Raw genomic sequence first — 25,738 nt, 5'->3', positions numbered from 1 at the left:
AGGGAGAACCGAGCCTAGGCTCCGCCCAAGGCGCGCGCGGGCGGGCGGGCGCATGCGCACGGACGCCGAGCGGGGTTGCTAGGCGACGGGGCGCTTCCCTAGTTACCCGGCAGAGGAGGAGGAGGAGGAAGAGGTAGAAGAGCGAAGGAGCCGCCGAGGACGGGAGGATGAACGCGCCTCAGTGCCTGTGCCAGATTTGCACCTGCGGGTAAGGCAATGTCCAGAGGGGGGGGGCGAGGGGTGGCGGGGCAGCATGACGTCACACCCACGGAGTTAACCCGCCCCCCATGAAAGGGTCACAGACCCTCCACTCTTGCGACTCGGCTACCTCGCAGTGAAGGCTAAGGTCCCTTCACACGTGACGCGTGCCCTACACGGGTGTGCGCGGGAAACCGAGCGAGGCGCGTCTATTTGCACTTAGCGTGCCCCTGGGCTAAGGGGAGAAATGGGGTTCAAATTAACCCCCCCCCACACACACTGACACATCCCCAACCACAGCCCTGAACTTCCCCGGGAGACCTTGGGCCTGTCACTATATCTCCGAGTGACCTACGTCAAAGGGTTGTTGTGAGTGTAAAAAGTGGACCGGGATTGGGGACACAGAGAATAATGAGCTCCTGGGGCGATGAAGATGGAATAACTATTTGCCAAGCTTTGCAGGCAGGCAGAGTCCCAGGTCCAGCCCCCTGCCTCTCTAGGCAGGGCTGGGAAAGGCACCTGTCTAAAATCCAGGTCTGCTGTCAGTCAATGTATATACAACATTGAATTACGGTAGTTGGGCTGTTGGTCAGAGTCAGTACAAGCCAGCCTTCTGTGTCCCCAATAATGATCCTAACAATGAACTTATATGTCCTGTCCTTCCTGGGGGTGGGAGGGGAGTTACCCTACCTTACAGGACTTACATGAGGAGAAAATGGGTGTAAGGTTGAGAGAGTGTGAGTAGTCCAAAGTCACCCAGGCTGTGTCCAGATTATCATGGTTTTCAGGTGGGTTTCAATCACGCACCAGCAATTTGGGGGTGCACTATTAATGCTGATTTGGAGCTCTTGCAAAACAAACAAACAAACGTCGTTGAAAGGTTGGATTTTTGCATTAAAGAAATTGATTTTTTTTTGGGGGGGGGAGATGCACTGTAAAGTGTGAGAGAGCACTTGATGCAATGTTGTTCAGTCTCCCCACAAACAAATCAGGGTGAATGCTCAATAAGCAGGGTATGTGGCAGTGCCCCCAGGAAGCTTCAGTGGGAAATTGTAGCCTGAAGAATTGATAGTGGGCTGCAACGCCCATGAACCCAGCCAGCATAGATAATGTTCATGGATGATGGGAGTTGTAATCCTCAACTTCTGCAGGGTACCACATTGGCTTCCTTGCCATTAGTCCTAACTAACATCTGAAAGCAGTGTAGTTTTCAGATATGGTGCACTAAGGAGTTCAAAGCCCAACTCAGACATGAAGCATGCCTGCAGCTAGTTCCTTTAATTTTGCTCCTTAATCTGCCCTACAGGTTGTTGTGGGGATAAAAGAGTGAGGGGGGGACCTTGTCTGCCACTCTCAGCTCCTTAGAGAAAGAGCAAGTTAAAAGAAACAGCAACATTGAAGATCCACTAAGAGAGACTCCACAGGACAGCTCCATGCATTACAATAGCTATTGGAAACACTTCTGTTTCTTCACACCAAACTTTACTCAGCGTGTGGGCACAACCCACATAAGCTTGCACATCATTAAGCACCAATGCTCTTGTATATGTATCTGAGGAAACTGGCACTCATAATGTTTGTATGCCCTTAAGTAGCAATCATATTTTTCACTGGCACATGAGTGTTTCCCACCACAAGCACATGAAGTGTGAGCACCTGATGAGAGGTCTCAAAATACATCAGGGAACCATGTCCTCGGCCAGGGTGCAACTGGCGCTAGCAACGGAGAATAATAGCGGAGTGATTTACTGTCCCTCTCAAGGATCTGGCAGTACCTGTTCCATATGGTTCAGCAAATTCCAAATGATGTGTCAGGACATGCTTGAATGCTATGAGAAAACAGCATGTGTGCCATGTGGCTTTGATGAGTATACAACAGTAATAATCCCTGGAAAAGGCATCTGTGTTTTTTCTACCATTTTGGCCAGGGCTCCTCCCACTGCTGGAATGGTAGATCTCTTGCATCTAGTGTAATTGGTTGACATAGACACTTCTGAGCAGATGGAGCAAAATTACTCACCCTCAGAGGAGGCTGCCTGTTGCATCTCTTTGAGTCATCACTCACTCTAGGCTTGCTTCCTTTTGCTCAGGAGGTAGGTCTAGAAATAACAGCAGCCAGCTTTGATGAGCTAACCTAGACATGACATTAAATGTATTTCTGCATTTAATAGGTACATTTGTTAAAATACAAATAGCACATGCTGTGTTGGGGGCTGATTATTATTAGGCATGTGGGTGGGGGAAATTTGCCCTTTCCTCCCCTTCTGTGTTTCTGATAAAATTCCTTTCTCTGAAAGTGCTGTGCGCATTGCGAGAAAATCCCTCATGGACACCAATTCTATTTGCATTTTTTAAAAGTAAATATTCTGGAAGCTGCCCAGAGTGGCTGGCGCAACCCAATCAGATGGGCAGGGCACAAATAATAAAATTATTATTCTTATTCTTAAACTTTAAATGCAAATTTACAATTTAACATCACATCTAGCTATTCAGTCGTACTCTTACATGTTCTAAATGTGAGCCTTCTGATGCATATGAATGAAGCGTGCCTTGCATTTTACACACACAAAGTAAGTATATCTTAGCCCACTAGTGTTCCATGGAACTCAAAACTCCATTTATAAATTTCTCAGCCAAGAGGCATATCTGGATTAGGGCCATTTCTGGAATAACAAAGATGTGTAGTGTATTGCAAACAACCTCAGAAATGTGGCTGTTACTGGGGAAGTGATTGAATCCTGCACTTAAATGGAACATATGCTATGAATTCCTCAAGTGGTTACAAACTTCTCTGCTGTACTGGCATCTATACCACTTCAACTGGCTCCAAGAAAAAAAAATATTTTTAAGCCCCACCTTGAGCCACCTCAGGTACAATCTACACAGCTTTATGAACAATATTTGTGTTTTCATTTTGAGGTAAGTTTATCCTTTCAGTGGATAGTGGTTTAGGACTTAGCCAGGAGGCAGCAGGAGACAAGTCTCTTGAAACTTTTCCCTTGAGCCCAAAGGGCTAGTGTTTCTCTTGACACTAGCCTTCAAGCCACAAGGCTAGCTGTTTTTGAAACAGATGTGCACTTTTGAAAGCAGTTTGGGCGTCAGCTGCTCAAAGAGAGGGAGGGAAGCATTTACAATTTTGAAGTGCGAGCCTAAGCAGCCCTTTGGATCCTGGCCAATCTAAACTTTGGATGACATGACACTGGAGGAGGCAAAGGAGCTTCAAGCCAAACAAAGCTGTTTCCAAGTTCTGCAATGAAACACCACAGAACAAAGGCCCTGTGAAACATGCCTACAAACAAATGGTTTACAAAATGTACATTGCCAACAATTTTGTGGTCAATAAACTCTGAAGCAGATATTGATGTAGGCAGCGAACTGAATTTGCTTTGCTTTTGCAACAGCACTGCAGGTTTCAATGGGAGGACTTGTCGCTTGGATCTTGTTACCTGGGGAGTTAAGCCATACACACATTAGGGTTACCAAGAGGAAAAGAAACAACAGGAAAATATATAGGTGGCTTGTTCTTTTGCTTCTACATGGAGACTCTACTTCTGCCCTAATCCCCAAACATTATAATTATTTAGCACAGTTGGGGACATTGACATTAACAGGATAATGTGTCAGCGCTAAGAGGACTATATTCTTTCATATGATAAACACTAGCATTTACTTGGAAACTGATGAAGGTGTAAGACATCTAGATTTTCTTTTCTCCATGGCAAATGCTTTCTTTGCATAATGGTGATTTAGTTCAGCAGTTCACCACAAACCAAAAGCATACATGTGTGTGGCACATATATACCCTGTGCTCCTATCATTTTATTGCCTAAGCATATCCACATTATAGACTTAGGCTACAAACCCATGCACATTGGCTTGGAAGCAAGCCTCATTGAACTCAGTGGGGCTTATTTCTAAGTAAACTTGTATAGAATTGTACTGTTGAACTAGCTTAACACCCTTCCCTCTTCCCTGAGAACATTTGGAATTAAAGTTTTGTGTTGAGTCTATGAATCCGTAATAAAGACTCAATACACTTTCCCAACTTCAATTCCCATAATTTTTTGTAGGAAAGATATGGCATGGAGCATCAAATAAAACATAGTATACAAGTTAGTGATGTGTGCCTTTTCAGTTTTCACAAATTAAGGGACACGGTACTCCGTTAATCATGCAGACAGTCATGACAATCTGTTATTCTAGTACAGTACAAGACCAGATATTAAAATGTAATCTATGATATAATTACACAACTTTTTTAAAAAAGTTTTTTGTGAGCAGTAAAGGCAGCCAGTTTGTTTGCAGGGTGCAAGGCATGGCCAAAGTTTGCAGAAAGAAATTTCAGAGGCAGGTTGTTTTTTAAAACCACAAAAATGTTCCTGTAACTGCATTTGTGCAAAATAAGTGTTGGATCCCTTACAGCTCTCTTAGGAATATAAATATGTGCTGCCTGGTTTGAAATGATACATTCTGAACCTGAACCAGGTATCAATTACAGCTGAGCATAGGATGTTTCCATAATAAGATGTAAACACTTAATTTATTTTGTGCGTGGTTTTTTTTTAAAAAAATCCCTTATGAGTTGCAGAACTAGTGCTTAAAAGAATAACTCTTCCTTATATGCACAGCCAAGAACTAGAGTGCCTTCACATTACAAATGTCAATTAGACATGCGTTTTGGCCTTTGGAAACACTGAACTATCCAAGCAATAGCTAGACTCACTTACAGTCAATATCCAAGAGCCATGTTTGTTCAGAGATGAGAACACAAAATATATTTGTCTCCTTTTAGTATTTGCTAGCTTCTATTAGTCATACTCCTATCACAGTCACATTGCTCTACATTTTGCCCCTTTCCCACTGATCAGGAAAAAAGATAATGCCCCCGCCGAGAGATGTCTATAAGTCGGGTCTCCTTAGGGACATAAGAATTGCTTGCTGGACCAGCAAAGGTGTCCGTTACCCAACAGATTCTAGACAGATGCTCCTAGGGGTTTCCCCTGTCCCAGCTCTCAGCCCCAGCATTTGCTGTATTCTTTCGGTACACGGCAATCCCATTAACTATCATGGATTTTCCCTTTATGCCTTGACCTCAGTCATTTTGGAGGCCGGAGCAGGGATGCCAGCCCTCGCCTCTCTCCTGCTTGCGGACAGCCTCAATGGAGGCTGAACAGGAGGGTGCAGCCTTGTCACCTAGAACCAGGCACCACCTTCGCAGATGGGAGCAGATCCGTGCAGCCGACGGAGGGCAGGCTTGCAATCTTGACGTTCCCATACAGCATGAGTGAGCATGCATCGTCTTAAAAAGCTGGCGGAAGAGGTGGGGGAAATTGTAGGGACATCTGTGTCACGGTCTTGTCCTGCTCCTAAATCCTGAATCGTGATTCCTGAGCATGTCAAGCCTGTACCATTACTTGCCTGACTAAAGCTATCTTCCTTATAAGTAAGAGCCTTTGTCTGCATGTTCTAGGCAGGAGTCAGGACATGCAAAAACAAACAAACAAACAAAAAAATAACTTACGCATAGGAAGTTAGCATGTCAAGAAGACCTGTTGATTTCTTTTTCATGGAGAAAAACCCCATTCCACATACACTTTTGCAGCTAGATGATCTGAGCAGCGCTTTAGGAAAGCTTGATGATTTTCTAAATTGGCCCAGACCTCGGGGAAGGAGTTTGGGCCATTCACAATGAGGGCTTGCTGGTGTGTGTAGGCGCTGAATATTGGATAAATGTCTGAGGAGGACCTTTGGGACTGGAAGAGCAAGGCAAATTAAATCCTTTGACCTATGCTGGTGGCATATGTAAGAATTGCTAGTAGTAGTAGAAAAAGTAGTAACCATTGGCATTGTGGCAGAAAGGTCACAGTGCCTCACATGAATGGTTTAAAAAAGAGATGATAATAAATTCAGCACATATATTCAGACAGTGCGATAGAACAAAAGACCAGCTAGTCCAAGGCTTTGCTCTCAGGGCCAACTACCGACCAGCCTTTCAATAGTACTACTCTGCAACCCAAACATATACCGTACCTCAGTTAGGGAACATTAGCAGGAAGGTGGCAGCAGAGAGAATGGCTCAAGTGAACTACCGAAGTCACACTTTAAGAGGAAAATAAAACACAGTGTCAAGAGTCTATGTAAATAATTCCCCTGTGTAAAGAACGGAGGGTCTATCCCAGCTATATGGGAACCTCTGGCCCTCCAAACATTGCTGAATTAATCATCCTATGCTTCCTGGGGTTCATGTAGCTCAGCAACATGAGGAGGTCCAGAAATTCCCCACACCTGGTCTATCCTTACTTAATATAATTCATTAACACAACCTTGCAAATTAGCTCACAAAAGTGACTCTAATGCTAATCTGCAGGAAATTGTTACTAGTTCACTTGCACCCCAAACAACAGTTTGAAAAATCAGCTTTGTTTCACAGTACAAATGCTGTTTACCTAGTCACTTCAGTGAGATTTTCATGCATCACAAGCAACCAAATGAACGGTTTCAGCCTTGTTTCATTAGTGCAAAAAAGAGTAATTTTATTTTACAAACCTTAAATACTATTCACACATGGCAGTAAGATGTGTTTTTTCGTGGGAAGTCTTATCCTTTTATACTGGTGTCCTAATTTACAGATAATGATTGCAATAAGATGAAGCATGGCGAGTTACGTTATCACTTTCAAATGGCTCCAAAACGTTAAGACAGTTGGTGGGAAGTTCAATCTTAAAGTGAGATTTAGACTTAAAAACCAAACTGCTTTCAGAAGAAGGTTTTTCAGAGAGTGTAAAAGTGAAAGAGAAAGACAGCAAGAGGAGGAGAGAGAAAGAAAGAAAGAGAGAGAGAGAGAGAGGACAGGAGTAGAAGCAGAGAGATGATGCCTGCTTGACTTCCTTCTGATGTCACAATCCATCGGCTCTCTAACAATAAAGCAAACCATGACAACTGCAGAAGGACAAGCGAGGAGAAAAGGAGGTGAGACCATTTTGACTGCTGAATATTTCAACTCGTAGGTACATAGTAAACTTTTGAAAATGTCTCCTTGAACGTGATTGTAGGCAAACATGGGGACAGGTGAGCTGTCAAGATCCAAAGGCCACAAAATGCATCCCTGTATCTGAAAGGCCACTTGGCCTATTGGGCCAGGAGCCTTTGGGCTTCATCCAATGTTGGTGTCAGGGTTGCGAAGTGACTGCTCCATGAAGGCAAAGAGAAATGGCCTAAAGAACTGGCTTTGTCCTGCCTTCTCAAAGCTTATTAATGACAGGCTTCGGAAGCCGCCACCTTTTCCACTGCCCAGCAGCAGAGACAGCCTTATAAATAAAGCCCAGAGCCTCTAGCTCTAGCATCTTCAATGCACACTTTACTTTGTGTGTTGAAGATGCTTCTCTTGCCCTGGCATTTGACGGTTAAGGTTTTTTGGTTATCTTTATTGTTTTATAACTAATGGTTTTATCTGGTTTTGCCATTGCATACTCTAATGTCAGGATGCGGGTGGCACTGTGGTCTAAATCACAGAGCCTAGGGCTTGCCAACTGGAAGGTCGGCAGTTCAAATCCCCGCAATGGGGTGAGCTCCCGTTGCTTGGTCTGCTCCTGCCAACCTAGCAGTTTGAAAGCACATCAAAGTGCAAGTAGATAAATAGGTACTGCTCCAGCGGGAAGGTAAACGGCGTTTCCATGCGCTGTTCTGGTTCGCCAGAAGCGGCTTAGTCATGCTGGCCACATGACCTGGAAGCTGTCTGTGGACAAACGCTGGCTCCCTTGGCCTATAGAGCGAGATGAGCGTGCAACCCCAGAGTCATCTGCAACTGGGCCTAATGGCCAGGGGTACTTTTACCTTTACCTTTACCTTTACTTTAATATCATAACCTGCCCTGGGTCCCTTAGGGGGAAGAGTGAGTAAGAAATATTACAAATAAATAAACAAACCAGGGTGGCTTGCTTTACAGGGGACAGTCCTCTAACTCTCATCCATTCAAAGAGCTGCCGAGCCCAAAGATAAAGAGCCCTCAGAAGGGAGAACAGGAGGGGGCTTGAAGTTGCAAATAGTTTCTATGCATATAAATTAGCACATGCAAATTTTATGAAAACCGGTCTCTTTTTTATATTTTTTTAAAATTAGTTTTCCAATATATCCCCAATATTAGCCAAATTATATGAATAACAATTAATTCCCAAATTAAACAATTATCAATATGCCAATCAACTTCCAATTAATACATTTTAGTTAAAGTGGCTCCCTGCATGGTGGTTTGGGTTCATTTCCTATCTTATATCACTGCGTTCCACGAACTTAATTCATGTCGGCTACATTTCAGTTATAATAATAATCCCTTAGTCAACTGCTACATAATAAATGATTTCCATTCGTGATGTTACGATCTATAAATTTATAAAGCTTTGAGTGGGGAACTCAAACTATTATCTTTATTCTGCCCTGCATGTGAAAACTGTTAGGTCCATGGAGATTCCTTCTGCCCATGTATGATGTTGTCTCTCTCACTTCCCAGCTGTTGTTTTCTCCCATCGTGGCTTGGGGCGGAACTGAATCTCGAAGTTTCCCAGAGATCTTATCTCTCTGTCCCTTGCTTCGATGTCTCAGAACACGTGGCAGTCTGCTAGAAACCATTCTGTCTCACTAGTAAAACATGTCGCAGACCCTCACCATTTCCCCTTCAGCCTAGGAAAAGGTGGGTTGCCTTCGTTATGGCAAGCAGGACCAGAAGTGATACACAGGTAGCTACCCTAATGGTACAAAGTACTATTGAGACCGGGGAGACCCACATTTAAATCCCCATTTGGCTTTCAAGCTCACTCTCTGCTAGGATAAAAGGGGGGGTGTACACTGCCCTGAGTTCCTTGGTGGGATATGTGGGGTAAAAAAGGTGATTAACAAGTAAAGTAGCTCCAACCTCCCGCCAAGAGACCAGGAAATAGCTCAGGGGAAGACTTCATTGATCCTTGCCCCCCCCCCTCTAGTTGGTTCTAGCTGCTGGCCAAGGAACTGATTGAAAGGGATGTCAACTTTAACATCAAACTGTCAAACTGTACAGTACTCTTGATAATAGTGCTAATATTTCAAGGTTTAATGGAAAGGAATACCGTTTGTAATCTATCCAGCAGTTTTTCAAGAGAAGAAATACCAAGGACTCGACCTGCTCTGATGAGTCATTTATATTCCCCCCTACAGAAGAGTAAATAGTTGCTGACAGGTTAATCTTATTCCTGTCATTTCTCTTTTTAGAAGCTCTGTTGAATTTCCATGGGAGAGGTTTGGGTAGCCATAAATTGTGCTAAATCCTCCTAGGAGTTTTTCTGCTTGTCAGTATTAGGGAACTGAGGTCACTGGAGAAGCAGAAACCCGTCCAAAATACTACCATCCTAATAGATGCATTATTTTCATAAACATAGCAGCATTTAAGGTGGCAAGTAAAAGCTTTAGTGAGGAATATATTTTGTTATCAGAGAAGCTGTCAGGGAACTCAAGTCCTGGTGGGCATTGTGGCTTTTTATAATAAATCTTTATTTGGCTGGTGGGAAATGTTTTGCAGGAATCTTGGGGCCTGAGAAAAACCCACCAGCAGCCTCTCTCTCTCTTTTTTTTGTATCTGTTGGTATTTTTTCACTGCAGTCTATAAGACTACCTTACATTATACCACCTGAAGGCAAGGCACGTCATTGGTGTTTTTTAGAGTCAATAATGTCAAATTTTGGACATTTGGAGGAAGATGTGAGAATGGGACTCTACATGTGTACATCTATATTGTTACTGTTGGCCATCCTACTTTCAGCTGAAAAAGACTCCCAGTGCAGTCTATAAATATAAATGATAAGACAGTCCCTGCTGTCAGGTTCACACTGTAAGAGACATGACACAAAAGGAAAAGGGACAGGGAGGAAGAAGAGGAAAAAGCAAGCCCAGTCATTAGGATTTAGGGCAGGACTGAGCAAAGGGGAAGATGCTTGAAAGTGCCCTACTGTGTAGGCGCCATATACGTGGATCAAGAAACCTGACTTCCCTGGAAAAACAGCTGTCCATGTGTAGAGGCCCTGTTCTCATCTTCCTCCAAACATGCAAGGAGCAAGGCCGGTGAGTAGCAGCCGTCTTCCAATGTACAGTGGTACCTCGGGTTAAGTACTTAATTCGTTCCGGAGGTCCGTACTTAACCTGAAACTGTTCTTAACCTGAAGCACCACTTTAGCTAATGGGGCCTCCCGCTGCTGCCGTGCCGCCGGAGCACGATTTCTGTTCTTATCCTGAAGCAAAGTTCTTAACCTGGGGTACTATTTCTGGGTTAGCGGAGTCTGTAACCTGAAGCGTATGTAACCTGAAGCGTATGTAACCTGAGGTACCACTGTATTTAGTATAGGTGTGTTGGGGAAGATGACCACAGAACTGCCCATGGTCTGTAGCTCAGCCCTGAGCTCAACAACAGAACACAAAGCCTGTCCACAAATCACCTAACAGAAATAAGTAGCAGTAGTAAAGATGGAAATGACTGCAGTTCAGTTGCTCTCGAGTGAGCCTTGGGGACAAACAGTAGGGCATGGGAAGATAATTCTTGGGCGTCTGCTAGGGCAGGATCATATTGGTAACACAAAGTGATACATTCCGGTCCCGCTTGAAGAGATGTCACCATCAGCAAATATCAACGATGCAACCCGCTTTGGTGGAAGCAGCCAAACCTTCATTGAGGATCACAGGAATGCCAAATAAACCTCAATAAAGTCCACAGTCAGCTAAACCAGGTTTGCTCCACTGAGAGACTGGAAGCTATTTTTATCCGGTAATTGGCACATGCCTTGCTCTTCTGGGCCTTTGGTTGTGCTTGTTATTCTTGTAAAAACTTTTCTTTTTTACAAACTTCAGTTTAGTTACAATTCGCTTTCAGTTAACATTTTTATTTTCTTATACATGAGATGCTGTTTGGCACCGATGACAAAGAAACCCCTGTATTTTATTTGCTTTCCCCTACACACACCTATGAGGATCGCATCCAAGAATATGATGCTAAAAGAGACGTTGGTAGAGTGGGACGCATTAAATATACTTCCAGGAGATCCACAAGTCCTGTCCGCCATTAGCACCCACAGTCGTAAACCACCAGGAATACCAGTAGAAAAAGTGAAGGAGGAGAGAGAGAAGGTTGGTGGGATGGAGAGAGAGGTGGGTTTGCAGCAGGAGTGTAGTCTCAAAGTGGAGCTAAGAGTGACGTCGCTTAGACAACATCCCACTTTAGTGGGGCCATAGCTCAGGGCAGGGCATATGCAGCACACCAAATATTCTAGGTTCAAATCCATTAAAAAGAAATAAAAATCTCAGGGCTGGAAAGGGCCTCTGCCTGATATCTTGGAGAGCTGCTCAAAGTTAGACCAACCAAATACTCTCTATCTTTACATTGGTTGCTTCCAGACAAGGGGCTCTTGAGTCCTATTCCCTCATTATGCTTCTGTTGTAAGCTACAAGTGTGACTTTTTGCACTGTATGATTGCACTTCTTTACATGCACATCCCACTACGTCTCATCCACACCTGTGGGCGGGGCATAGTCCCTGTGGGCGGGGTCTTTTGAGGCTTGGCACACATGCACTCTGATTCTGGTACTGGGCACCTTTGTATGAACTTGTTTATTATTTTTAATTGATCTTTTAAGTAGTGTTTGAATGCTTTCCAGTATTTTTATAGCGCTATAACACCCTAATAATGCATTTTTTTAATGAGGAGGGAAAAGTTTGCCTTAGTAATGTGGTTAATGGCAGTGACCAGAAAGGTATCCTTTAATGATTTATTGGGGGTGGGAGCGGAACACCCTAACAGACTGGTGTTGCAGCACCATCCCTCTTTTTCATGAATATCTAGCTGGGAAAGCATTTTGGCATTAAAGGATTAAAATAAACAGGGTCATGGAATGGCAACAGTTGCAAAGGTTATCATTAGCGTGCACTTTTCTGATATGTCACAGCCCATTGCCCACATTAAAATACTGCCCTTTTAAAAACACTCTTCCATTTTTCGGGGGGGGGGGCTGGGCTTTGTGAGGTCTGAGAGTTAAGAAGAGGAAGAGCCGCAAGGAAAAATTCAGTGTGACAGTGACTGGATGACAGTATTGTGAGGATGCCCTGTAAAAAGTCGCGTGGCTGTTCTGCACTAAATGTGAGACAGGCAATGTGTGCAGAACAGCAGGGCACTTCTTGCTTAAAAGAGCTTCAGGGAGTAGTCTCAACTCCGGCAGCTTGAATTGGTTGACCATTATTTCCTTCATTTATCTTTGCTGTTGTTATTAAATCCCAGGCGCCATCGTTGCCCTCATAATCCCACCAGGATTTATGACCGTGTAGGGGAGTCGACCCTCATAACGGAATACGTGGACAAATATCCTCTCTATGGCAATATCCCTCCTGCCCAGAGCCTCAAGCCCAAGCATGAGTATCACACGCACGGAGGGAAAATGGAAGGCATCACAACTTTCAAGTAAATATTTTTCAGTGCTGGATAGACTTTGGGGCTACCAAGGCATCACAGGGAGAAGACAGAGGGAGGGATTAGTCAGATTTTGCTCAGGGGAAGCATTTTGATGAAAAACCGAGTGGCGAAAAATTTGACCAATAGCATTATTAGGGCTGTTGCTTGATTTAAGAAATCACAGCTGACAATATCTAGTTTTCATAGGTCCCTGAAATGGAAATAATATACATTTTTTTATTTAAAATAATTCAGCAGCATTAATCATGACCACCATTTTAATTGCTCCAAATGTTGTAGCCCTAAATAGGCACAAACAGCCACAATAGCTTTCAAATAGTTTTGTTTTTTTAATACTGTTAAGTATTTTTAGTTATATTCATAGCTGTTGGCTATTTAAATCCAGTGCTTTATGCTTCTCCCTGCTTCCAGGTCTGACTACCTTCCATACGATGTTGCAAATCGGCCTGTCCGGGTTCCAGCGGAGTGCAAGCCAGTAACTGGAGAGATGGACATGGGAACCACTTACAGAAGAGATTATAATGCTCACAAAATAAACCCCGTGATAATAGTAAAGCCTGTAGAGAGGAAATACAAGAGAGAAGGCAAAGTGAATACCATACCTACTTACCAAGGTAATAACACACAGCACTTTTCACAAAGTGAAGCGACGGGCAGAGTGGTGGCATGCCATCCTGGAGAGGTGAAGGTGGACTTGGCTGCTGTGATGCTGTTCAGGTGAAATGAGGGAGTCTGTTGGCAGTGGACTCTTGTTAAGTCTAATAAAATGCACACTGTCAGCATCATCCATGGGCTTTGGAGGCAAAAGCTTAATATCTTGCTTTGGCTAAGGCAAAAAGAGAGTCCTAAACTAGTTTACTCATTGAGTTCAGTGGCCCTAACTATCCATTGCTTAGGATTGGCTAGCCTTAAACCATTCCCCTTGGTTTGGGAGATGCTGTTGTGTCTATCCGTGTATCTTGGTGACACTAGACTCTAATCCAGCCCCACTGGGATCAGCTGCACTAAGGAGTTCCTCATTGAGAACTGCAGCCAAGCTGATCGCTGCTATTACAGCAGCGAGCCCCACTTTGCCCAATCCAAACCACACCTACAAACTGACTTCAAAGGACCCTGTTCACTTGTCAAAGTTGGCCCACAAAGGATGGAGAATTAAGGTGCTGGCTCATGAACCAGATCTAGTCCCTCACACCTGCAGTAGAGATATCTAATACAGAATTCTCAGCACCTTCACCAAACTATAATCCTTATAATTTATTGAGGGAAGCCATACCATTATTTAAAACTGATACAGGTAGTATGGGTATTCCTTTACTTAGCAATTTCTGGCCCAGAACGGTTGAAGGCAATCAAATACATGCCTACAGGTGCCCTAAGTATGTTGGCAGGGTAACACACCACTCAAACAGACTGCAACCAATCTATGCTGAGGCCAAGGCTATCAAAAATTAACAACCATAGCAAAATTTGTTAGCTTAATGCTGTTTTTGTCTTAAAGCTGACTATAGGGCCTGGGAAGTTCAAAGAAGGGAGACCAACAAAGTGGAGAACGCCTACCAACTTCCCACTGAAAAGTTTGGGAACAGCACCACATTTCAAGATTCCTTTTTCCCGAGGGAAATCTCCCTCCGAAAAAGCTTTAAGCCCACTGTTATGACCAAGCTGTCAGATCAGCCTTTTACCAGTGTTACAAGTCATCGTAGCGATTACGTTCCTCATCAGCTGGAGCCACAACTGAAGGTGTCAAAAGAAGAATACAAGCCCAATAGCCAACCCTTTGTAGACACCACAACACACCGCTGTGATTTTAGAGGGCTTGTTGGCGAACTTCCAAAAAGCTTCAAGCCTGAACCCTCTAAAGTGGAGGTGAAGGCTCTTTTTGATGGAACCACGGAATTCCGCGATCGTTTTCAACCGTGGGCCATTTCCTTACCTGAAGTTCACAAAGCAAAAGAGTATGTTCCACCCACAGGCAACATGGAGTTGACCACCACAAGCCACCTTGCTTATATTCCACACGACATCAATCCAGCTGTCCTCATGAGACCAGTAGAAAGGAGCAGGAGAAATAATGCCCCCTTTCAAGGGAATACAACAATGAGAGATGCCTTTCAAGCTTGGGATACCCATCGGCCAGAAATTGTCAAGAGGTCCCAGGATATTCCAAAGGCCTCTGGGAAGTTTGATGGCATGACAACCTTCAGAGCTCACTACAGACCACACAACATAGTCCTGACTCAGAGTTGCAAACCTTCAAAGATGGCCCTATCTAGTTCAGCACCTTTTACAGATGAAACCTTGTACCGTACAGAATATACGCCAAAGAAACAAGAGGTCTGCCCAGCAACCTATTCATCCCCTCCAGGATATGTCTTTGTCAACACTGATTCTCATGGTCACAAATTCTTCCGCAGAGTTTCACCAGACGTCACTAAGATAGCTCATGCAAATGGTAATCATATTCCAAAAGAAATAGCAGTTGTATCCTAACTCCTAATTCTAATAGTTTGCACAAAAGTGTTCCGAAAATTATCATTCAGTGGTCAGAGTATTACATTAGCTCTAACCATTCTAAATAAGCCTAATGATTATAATAATTTTTTGGAGTGATCTGAGAACTAATTTTAACAAGACTGGTGATGAAAATTTATATAAGTAAAATTTGTGTCAATATTTCTGTGGAATCTCTTTTCTTCAACTGTATTACAAGACAACTGTTCATTTTAACAAGATGGGTGATTTTCTGGCAATATTTTGATGGTGCATTTTAATAGGATTACCTGAATAGGACTGTGCACTGTTCTTATGTACAGCAAACAAAATTGTCCCGGCTCGCTTCCTTAAAATATGTTCAAAGGGGTTGCAGCTAACAAGCAGAATGTGAAAGTTCCAAGTTGAATTCTTGATGTTTCTTTTTGGAGGATCTTACAGTGCAGGACTGAGATATAGCTCTTCCACAGACCTTGGAGAACCCCTACCAGCTTCAGACAAAATGATTTGGCTAGCCAGGTCAACAGTCTGGTTCTGTATAAGCCAGATGCTAAAGATTACAGTTTGCTGCTGCACCAAGTAGCATCACAAAACACATTTTGCACTAGTTCAATATGTTTATAGTAATAGAATCATAGAATTGGAAAGGACCCTGAGAATCATTTAGTCCAATCCCCAGCAATGCAGGAATATGCAGCTGTCCCATACCAGGACAGCTTAGTTGGATGCTGTTTGGGCTATCTCCATATGTGTGTGTGTGTGTGTTTAAATTATGGAGGCATGCTAGGACAATAAGAACTTCCGCTTTGGATTTTCAAGACATTTCAGCATGTATTATCAGGCCCTGCAAAACCACATTGATAGATTTTTGTATTAAGATGTTTAGTCACATGTGAACATACTTTTTTTGCTGCATACCTCAACAAAGGATGGTCTGGGACTGTTGGCATCGTGTATTGTAAGCCAATATATAAAACCAATCCAGCTCAAACTATGTCCCATTGGAAAACATAGGGCTTCAATATATTTTACCATATTTGTATAGGCAGCTCCCCATTTGTGTGGGATTTTGCGTTCTGAGGTACTGCACACACCGGCGGGACACAGGAAAGACCACCCTGCCAAACTTCCGGTGTCAATAACGGCATGTGCATCAGTGGCCGTGCACATCCCAAATGCACACAAATGAGGAATTGCCTGTATACTGCTTTTCAGCTATAACGGTCCTCAAAGTGGCTCACAATAAAAGAATCAGATGTACAGGCAGATGGCACTGCCCTCACAAGAACAGATCTGGAATACTAGGTAGGTGCCGCCTATTTTTATGAAACAATGGCACCATGTGGTTCCTGGCTCTGTGCTCCTGGAACACAGAGGGTGGCAAAGCAGGGTTGGGCTAGACATTGGGGTGGTGATATTCATCCAAGTCCTCTTTATTACATCAGGTACTCTTACTGCTGCATTGAGCAGATGGTGTTAACAGCTACCAGCCCTTGTTGTTAACTTGTTTTGTGACATCAGTGGGAGGTGCAGTAGAATTCTAGGGATGTTTGTATTCAGTAACAAGTCCCACTATGCTCAGTGGGGCTTATTTCCAAGTAAAAATGCTTAAGATAATAGTCGTAACAATGAGTAACTTTAATTGGATTTGGGACTGGGTTGGGAAGCTCTTTCCAGATTATTTGAATCTATTTCGCCTTAATAAACATGTATGCCTGGGCATATGTATACTACTAAATTTATAATGATAAACTTACATTTCAGAGTATGATTTCAGTTTTGATATGCCTGTAATTCAAGTTGTAAGGTTGGTGCCAATACTTTGAGCTATTGCTCCAGTGAATGCTTCGCATCGTTTTCATTCTCACTGATTGTTTCTTACCTGTGTGTTGCCTTGTACTCATTATTTTAGGGAAACCATTTTATGATTGAAGTGTCATGTAATCCCACGTACTGTATCCCCAAACTACCAATTCAGAGATCGAGATCAAGAACTGAATGGTGTCAAAAGAACACAATAAATCATCCAAAAAAGGAGAGGAAAAACTCCGAACCGCTGGGAATGCTTGTTTTGTATCACTCCCATATGGTATTCTTGGTATTCTCACAGATCAAACTGAGACCTAGAGTCGGATTCTTTTCTTCTTCATCCTATGTAAATTGAATGCTCTAGAATTGGGGGGAAATCAAATTAAAAACAAAAGCTTTCTATTTTGTTTCTTGAAGTATGTTTAAGACTGTCGCTAGACTAGGAATGGAGGTTTTCAGATCTTATGATACTGTATATATACTTTTTCCTTTTGCCATCTGAAATGGACACGAGCCTCTAGTCTGGAGACATGCTCTTAACTATTGTCATCTCATTCTCTGATGGAGAGGAAAGAGCCAGAACATTTTTCTCTTTTCAGTCCTGTTCTTTCCAGGTCCTCTTTTCATATGGCTAGTTCACACAAGTACGTTATTTACTTGATAACCATAACATCAAGTGGATATTTACACATGTAAGTGGGCTGAATCCAGCGGTGTGGCTTTTCCAGAAAATTTTGAATTTGAAAACTGGGATAATTGGCATCAGGGGGAGAAAAATCTGATGACCTTCAGAGTGATTTAATTTAGCATGACAAAACTTTGAACCTGACAAGCTTGCTTAAAGTTTATTTGCTGTTGCTATTCTTGAATTATTACTAACATACAAAACACAAAAATTCCTGCAGAAAAATTAAGCGCTACAAAAATATCTGGGAAAGATTCCATTTTGCTAAGTTTTCCACCCGACATCAGTGAGTGTTGCAGATCTAGAGACTCTGATAGTCCTCTATGTTTCCTCAATTTCCTTCAAATGCAAATTCTTGCCAAGGGTGCCAGCTCAACACATTCAGCTCCCTGGGCGTGAGCATGAGAGAACCAGTTCAGCGGTTAGAATAGAGGCAGGAAACAGATCAGAAATGTGGATTTATGCAGCTGAACTGGCTGGCAAGGAGTCTTTTGAGGGGGCTTCCTATGATGTTGTCCTGGATGGGATTTGATGCTGCTTTGAAATCAATGTCTGGTTTGGGTACTTGCCTGCTCTGCCCACCCTGTCAAGGACATAAGAAGAGCCTGCTAGATCAGCCCAATGGCCCATTTCGTCCCACCATCCTGTTCTCACCGTGGCCAACCAGGTGCCCAGAGGAAGCCTGCAAGCAGGACCTAAGCGCCAGAGCTCTCTCCCCCCTGTGATTTCTAGCAACTGATATTCAGAGCCAATACTGCTTCTGCCTGTGGAAGCTGAGTTTAGCCATCATGACCAGTAACCATTGTCCTCCATTGATTTGTCTAATCTTCTGAAGCCATCCAAGCATAGCTGTCAACCGTCCCTTATTTGGCGGGAAGCTCCCTTATCCCAGCGCCGTGTCCCGCTGCTGTCCCTTATTGATGATGTCCCTTAAATTTTCCAGGTTTCAAAGGAAGCAGCTCCTCTCCTTCCCTCCCTGCCGGCCAGGGAGGAGAGAGGCTCCAACTGTGTTGCTTGGCTGCCCGGCCCGCCCCCCTCCGGCCTCCTCTCACCAGCCTCGGCCCCCGGGAGCCCCTCCCCGCCGGGAATGAGGAGCCTTGAGAGGAGAGCGAGGGCAACCATAGAGAAAGCAGTTCAGAGAGAGGAGGAGGAGGAGGCAGGTGTTCCAAGGGCTAACCATAGAGGGGGAAAGCGGAGGAAGGACCGCAAGCGCTTATCCCATAGATTTGTAGTGGTAGACTAGCATAGATAGTCTGATCTGCGGGTTTACTTCGGGCGCTATTTCCCCCCCTTCCTCCTGCCCTGCCTGATGGAGCTGAGAACTGCAGATGGTGCGCAAGAGAAAAGATACAGAACTGCAGAGGCATCTTGGTAGCCTGGACTTCGTTTTGCATGAAAAGTGGTTGCTGCTTGTAGTTATTTAATTGCAGTGTTTCATCAGCTGGTGTCTTGAGCAGCAACCTCTGGAAACGAAGGGCTAAAAACCGCCGCTGCTCTCCCAAATTATCTGGTCCCTTTTAACTTCGTATTTCAGCTGGTTGACTAAAATCCCTTATTTTGGCTGCGGATCCCTTATTTTCGAGGCTACTGGTCCCTTATTTTCAAATCTGTAAGTTGACAGCTATGCATCCAAGTTGGGAGCACATTCCATAGTTTTAACAATGCACTTCATAAAGAATCTGAAAAATGCCACTGACAAACCATTTCCATATAGTAAAAGCAACTGGGATAGCCAAAAGGAGTGTTTATTTTTGTGAATACCAAAGTTAAGGCAGTGAACAAATAATATTAGACATCTTTGGTTAATGTAGCAACAGTGGAATCGGCTACAGAGGACCGTATCCATCTGCTGCAACCATCACCCACAGCTATGCTTCCCTAGGACATGCATTTATAACCAAAAGTACTAGCAAAACAGAGATGCTAGCAGTTCATTCTTTACAAATATTAAATACAACATAAAAACATTTGGTAAACTTCAGTAAACAAGAAAAAAAGTTCCAAAATCTTTATTACACACTGTACAAAAAATATTGCACTTTTAGATCAGGTAATAAATATATACAAAAGTATATTACATGTTTTAATTTAAAAATGGTATAAACAAACAAGACCCATGGCTGATTTAAAAAGCTTGGGCAGCCAAAGTTAATCATTTTAAAGTTAAGTGCAGGCTCTCTGCACTCCTGCTGACACCAGTGTGTCAAAAGGGACAGTTTATACGGGTAGAATCAAGTGGTAAAACTAACACAGCCATCCTTAAAAACTTGCACTTCTCTGAATTTTGCAGCGCAGGTCTCCAGCTTAATAATGTGTACAAAAAAATACACACCACACTGGGGTAAAGAATCCATAAAAATGCACACATTACTGAAATTAACAGAAAACGTGTCAGTTGGGAGAAATCTGCACTAAAACACTCATGAATTTTCATGAGGGTGGTTTTTTTTAAAAAAATGCAAACAAATGCAGAAATGTGGAAAACTGAACTTGGAAAAATAAGAGAAACTGAAACTGAGATGCTCACCCATTTCTTGCAAGCTCCTCTCTCAGAGCCACCATGTTTGTGCAGTTCTGGTAAAAAAAGTTCTGCTAAAAAAAGTTTGGCCTACCATGTTGCAGAACCCAGGCTACTATCTGCAGGGGTTTTCCCCGTCCTCCTCCCCAGCATTTTGAACATTCAAATATGCAATTCTCCCACCTGGGAAAACTTTACCTCTTGATTCTACTGACTGCTAATTGGCCCAAGGTGTTTAGCCTCCATATCATTACAGTGAGTGGGTATATATCGCTTTTCTTGCTGTCAGCAAAAACCACGGTTACCCACGTGAAAGGTTTTCTGTACAGCAGCATTAGTTTAATTAGCAGTGAGGCAAAACCCAAACCATGGCGCTTTCATTTTTCCTCTAACAGCCTCGGAACAGAAACAAAATCTCTGCTGTTTATTTTCTGGCCCATCAGCAGAGGGCCCAGTTCAACCAAATTTGCCTTTGGGCATTTACGCACAGGAGTTGCAAATAAAAAGCAAGCCAGTTGAAACTGAAAACAGCAAAAACATTTTCTTTTTCTACTAGAGGCTTAACAGTATCAAAAGAGCCCTGATGGAGGCTATCCTCTATCTTGCATTCTGCTTAGTGACCAGTCAAATACCTCCTGGCTACTTTCAAGCAGGGCACAAAGGCACCGTGCTGTTCAGTTCTCTGTGTCATGTGCTGTACACTGCCTCTGAGCCTGAAGGTTCTACAGTGCCTTCCATGCACCAGTGGTGCAATGGCAAATTTTTGAAGTGAGGGGAGTGTGGCGTTTGCCCTCCTAGGTGACATCATGCTGGGTCATAAGGAAAGGGTTAAATGAGTGTGAAGTGATTGGCAAGTGGGAACCCAAGGGGAGGAGTTAGAGTTATTAAGGAGTCAGTCGTGTGTTAGAGAAGAGAGAGGGAGGATAAGTCTGTGGGTTGGGATAGTCTGATGTGAGAGAATCTGTTAAGAGGAGTCAGATAGACAGTTGGGATAATCAGAAGTTATTAGGAAGGTATAGGCTGGTAAAGAAACTAAGATTAAGAAACTGACAAGAAAAATTATCTGAAATCATAAACTTGTTAAAGCTTATAAAATAAACTTGTTTATTTGGTTTAATTTTAACAACTGTCTGGACTCCATGTGTACCCAAGTGAAATGGGTTGGTGGCAGCGGGGAAGCAATCACAGTGGTGGCACAGGGATCAATAGACCGTCAAACGTCCGGGGACCCTGTGTCATCGCCACAGGGAGCTCATCACAACAGCCTCCTTACCTAACCTCTCAAAGGAGAGTCTCAAAATGCACACAGCTGCCTTCATTATATGCAACTCCCAAAGAGCAGTATAATACCAAATTGATTTGGGTCAGCTGACAATCATAGAACAGTGAGCAAGCAAAGGGTGGGGTGGGAGGGTAGAGGTTAGCGTGTTGTAATTTGATGGGGGAGACCTAGGTTTACATCCCCGATCAGCCTGGTGGCAGGACTGCAAAGAAGTAAGCTACACTGAATTCAGTGACACTTAATATTGAGTGCACAGGTTTCACTTGCAAAAGACGCTGGCGCTTACCAAGAGATCTATAGTCAGTCAAAATGCAACTTTTAACTTACCATCAGAAATACAAAAATAAGCAAACAAAGTTTCACCATTTAAACTGCTAGGGTGAAGAAGGAACCTTGTCAAAGGAAAGGAATGAAGTACCCAGCCTTTGATTTTCACCCCCCTCTCTGCCAATCTGTCACAATCCTGAAAGCCACATTATTCATTTGCCAGAGCAAGGAAGCACCATCAGCTGTACTGGCAGGCAATGTCAGTCCTGAGGAAGCACTCCCCTCATCCCCTTTCCTGGTCCATTATGCATCTCCTCCGCCATGACTTTGTCTAATCACTTTGTGCCGTGAATTTGCCTTATCACCTCACATAAGCCAGCGGACCGCAAATTCCATGGGTGAATTCTGCGTTGTGTGATGCAGTGCTTCTTTCCTGTCCTAAAATAATGTCAATCAATTTCAGTGGGACACACTGAATTCTAATATTATGGGAGAAAGACATGTGAACCTTCTGTTTATCCACTTTGCATAATTTTATAAGCATTTGGGGGGTGGGTAGGCAATGTGGTACCGCCCCCCCAGTTGCTGGACTCCAGTTCCCATCAGCAGCGACCAGTATGTCCAATGATGGGAGTTGCAGTGCAACATCAGGAGGCCACCAAGTTACCTAGCTCTCTTCTGCCATGTTCCTCTTACAGTGCTGCTCAATAAATATATTGTCTACTCAGAAGTCATTCCTATGGAGTTGAATGGGGCTTACTCCCAGTTAAGTGGGGTTAGGATTGCAGCCTTGTTGTCCCCCACCCTTTTCTAAATTAAGGGCCTTTAAGCCTTCATAAGAAAAATATTTTGACCTCTTGATCATTTGTGCTTCCCCACCCCATGGTACTTTTCCCAGCTCCAAATTTTCCTTTTTGAAACGGGCCGGCCAGAATGGTATACATTATTTCGAATGTGGCTGCATTTATTTATATTTCCATATTGTTTGTATTTTTTTGAGAATCAAAAACTGGCTTCTTGGCAGGCTTTGCACACATAATTTGCACGGCAGAAAAGAGCTACTTGAGGTTGTAGTTTTGCGAATTTACTAGCATGCAATCACTAAATGTATGATAGTCAGGATGAATGGAAACAAATTGAAACTGATACTTAACATATGTCTGTCTCAATGAAGAACAGCTCTTTCTGTTTTGTTTGGTCCCCTCCTTTTTTCTTTCTTTCCAATGACTGGAAAAGTATATTGAAGGTTTCTTCAAGGGCAATCCACCCTGACAGGCACCCTTGGCTCAGAGAACCACTCTCATTTCTCATCTGACCAAGCAGAAGCGGAAACTTCTCAGACCCCAAACGCAAATTCCAAGCTCCCATGTAGAAACCCTCTTGCATCCAGTTTTCACATTCAATGAATCATGCCCTGGCTTTGATCACATTCCCGCAAGGCTGAAGCAGACGTTTGGGGAATCCGCCCCCCCCCCGCCCCAAATGACGCCTCGTCGATTAGAAAACAATCCCATAGCAGGTCTGAAAACCATCATGTCAGGTACATTGCCTTTTACTGCAGGCGCTTAAAGGAAGGAAGGAAAGCAAAATGGGGATCCGTTCGACAGCTAATCTCAATAAAACAAGACCTGTGACAATGTCCTTTTCTCAAATACTAAGGAAATGCAGCCTCTGGGGGGAAATATTACAGCTACAGATGGCTGAATCCATATACTTTGAGAATTGTACTGATGTGGATCAAACCAGAAAGGCAACAAGCAGATATGAGTTGTTGCTGCATTTCAGTATTTTTGGAATAGTTGTAAACAATCGCTAAACTCGAAGTGTCTTTATGAGGCAGGGAGCATTACTTGATAGCCAATGAATCACTTGCAACCCCATTAAAACTGATGTTTCCAACACCATTAAAGCTTAAGTTGCAACAGAGCTATTGCCCGGTGGGAAGGAGTCGAGGAGAGAAAATGGAAAACCCTGCCTGGACTATCCATAGCATGTTCTATTCATCCATTTCCCCTTCCCCACCACGTGTTCTTGGTTGATTGTCTATATTGTCCAGAGCAGACTGGATTGAAACAACATTCTCTTCACGCGATATCTTCACTGCGACATCACGAACTTCCCACAGAAGGGTATTGCTCTTCACATGACTGACAACACCTTTGTTTGTAGATGTCTATCATGCATAATTTTAGCTGCTTTACAAATGTACAGTAGTGAGTTGTATCCTTGCATTCGCCTTCTGAAAAATACATTGAAATGCAACAAGCGTGAAAAGGGGCAGTTACAGCATCTCATCTCGGGCAAATGCGAATGGGAGACCTAGATAATGTTCACATCCTTCCTCCTTCCCTCTCAGGTCTTGCACAACAACACTATGGGCAGGATAATCTGCAGGCTGCTCTGAACGAGATGCATTCAACGGCCAGGGGTCCAGTCCGTTGTACTAACTTGAGCCTATCTTGGGAGTTGTTTTGCATGTTAGTTCTTCAGAATCAAACCCTTTGCTGAACTGGGGCACGCCAATGTCGCACCATTGCATTGTATGGGAGGGTGGGGTTTGGTTGACGGCTTATCATGTTCATTACGGAACTAAGAGTTCAGCGCCACTGTCTACATGCAATTGCCACAAGCGACCGGAGAGTTCAAAAATGAAAATAAATGTTTACATACTGTCACAAGAAGTGACATTGCAGTGTTTCCAGGACACTGGTCTCTTCCTCCAGGAGCACGACGGATCTCCTACAGGCCTCTTATTCCTCCTGTGTATGCAGCTGACTTGCCGTGATTGGAATCCACTTCCACAATCTACTGTGCACGGTCGCCAAGGGCCTGCCCTCCAATACACGTCACATTTGTCTGTAGAGCAGTTTCTTCTCATCAATGGCCTGCAGAAAGGTGGGGTAGGTGGGAGAAAAGCCCCCAATAAAATGTTGTTTGAGACTGAATCCGATGGTCGATGTTATTTAGGACGTAACGTCACTACAAACGTACTAGAACCCTACAGGCAAAATAATCCTCTGCATAGTTCCAGGTCAATATGTGAAATTCAGTCTCACAACCACCACTCTGGTTCTGAGCTGTCAATGGTAGAATTCCCCTTTCAGTTGGGGCAGTCCTATCATGGGCCATGCTGAGCAAAAGTGACTCAGGTGGCAGACTGTGGCGGCAGCGGCCTGTTCCCCTCATGGAACTACAAATCCCATAGTTCCCTGGGAAGAGGGATTGCTTGTTAAACTGGTCTGGGAAATGCATCTCTTTGAGGCAAACGGGGTCTCCTAAAAACTCCAGGCAGGAACTTCTACCAGACTTTTAGAAGACATCTGAAGGCAGCCCTGTTTAGGGAAGCTTTTAATGTTTGTTGTATCACAGTATTTTAATATTCTTTTGGAAGCCGCCCAGAGTGGCTGGGGAAACCCAGCCAGATGGGCGGGGTATAAATAATAAATTATTATTATTATTATTATTATTATTATTATTATTATTATTATTCTCTCAAAAGCCTTTTTGGTTGAAGGGTAGGGTAAAAATGTGCAAATAGATAATCCATAGCCTGGAGTTTTATTTTATTTCTGCCACAACCCCACTACAAACAATAAATCCTACTGTGTCGTTGGGCAAACTTTGACATTTACCCCAATCCCCATCTTTCTCCATGTTAAATACAGAGGGTATTGGGGTCAAGCGAATTTTCATAGGAGAGCAGTAGCATCTACTCAGCTGGTGTAGCAAGAGGGGCACAATTCCTGGCTTTTGGTTTCAAGAAGAGACAGGTCTGATGGTGGTTAAGAAGGTGAAATATCTAGGGGTTAATTTAACATCTAAAAACTTGAATTTGTATAAGGACAACTATGAAAAATGTTGGTCAGAAATTAAAAAAGATCTAGAAATATGGTCAAATTTGAGATTGTCAATGTTAGGCCGAATTGCAGTGATTAAGATGAATGTATTGCCTAGAATGTTATTTTTATTTCAAACTTTGCAGATTATTGACAAGATGGACTGTTTCAAGA

The 25,738-nt window shown here is 43.3% G+C and overlaps 3 protein-coding genes across 9 annotated transcripts in view; 1 reads left to right on the top strand and 2 right to left on the bottom strand.

The window, feature by feature from the left end:
• EFL1 (elongation factor like GTPase 1) overlaps window positions 1-2,323 on the bottom strand; it is a 65,122-nt gene extending 62,799 nt beyond the window's left edge. Inside the window, exon 1 of the mRNA XM_082198328.1 lies at window positions 2,219-2,323. Within this exon, the coding sequence (XP_082054454.1) occupies window positions 2,219-2,243 (25 nt within the window). The 5' untranslated portion in view covers window positions 2,244-2,323. The remainder of the gene's footprint in view (window positions 1-2,218) is intronic.
• Window positions 99-17,220, top strand: SAXO2 (stabilizer of axonemal microtubules 2). 5 transcript variants are annotated; one of them, XM_082198638.1, is made up of 5 exons: window positions 99-208; window positions 12,486-12,665; window positions 13,089-13,291; window positions 14,176-15,129; window positions 17,080-17,220. In XM_082198638.1, the coding sequence occupies exons 1-5, from the start codon at window positions 168-170 to the stop codon at window positions 17,097-17,099; spliced, it is 1,398 nt and encodes a 465-aa protein (XP_082054764.1). In that variant the 5' UTR covers window positions 99-167; the 3' UTR covers window positions 17,100-17,220. The 5 variants fall into 5 exon arrangements, with proteins under 5 accessions (XP_082054764.1, XP_082054763.1, XP_082054766.1 ...); XM_082198640.1 differs by adding an exon at window positions 6,959-7,167 and having other exon boundaries at window positions 121-208; window positions 14,176-17,220; XM_082198637.1 differs by having other exon boundaries at window positions 14,176-17,220.
• A 2,170-nt stretch (window positions 17,221-19,390) lies between these two features.
• Window positions 19,391-25,738, bottom strand: part of ADAMTSL3 (ADAMTS like 3) — a 285,673-nt gene continuing 279,325 nt past the window's right edge. For 2 of the 3 annotated variants that reach the window (XM_082198243.1, XM_082198244.1), the window contains 2 exons: window positions 24,399-24,613; window positions 19,391-23,967 (listed from right to left, as the gene is read on the bottom strand). In XM_082198243.1, coding sequence (XP_082054369.1) covers window positions 23,837-23,967; window positions 24,399-24,613 — 346 coding nt within the window. In that variant the 3' untranslated portion in view covers window positions 19,391-23,836. The remainder of the gene's footprint in view (window positions 23,968-24,398; window positions 24,614-25,738) is intronic. The other variant, XR_014213399.1, reaches the window with a different exon arrangement.

This window comes from Podarcis vaucheri (assembly GCF_965113315.1).
Source record: "Podarcis vaucheri genome assembly, chromosome: 14".
NCBI classification, from domain to species: domain Eukaryota; kingdom Metazoa; phylum Chordata; class Lepidosauria; order Squamata; family Lacertidae; genus Podarcis; species Podarcis vaucheri.
This window is presented reverse-complemented; position numbering and strand designations above follow the sequence as displayed.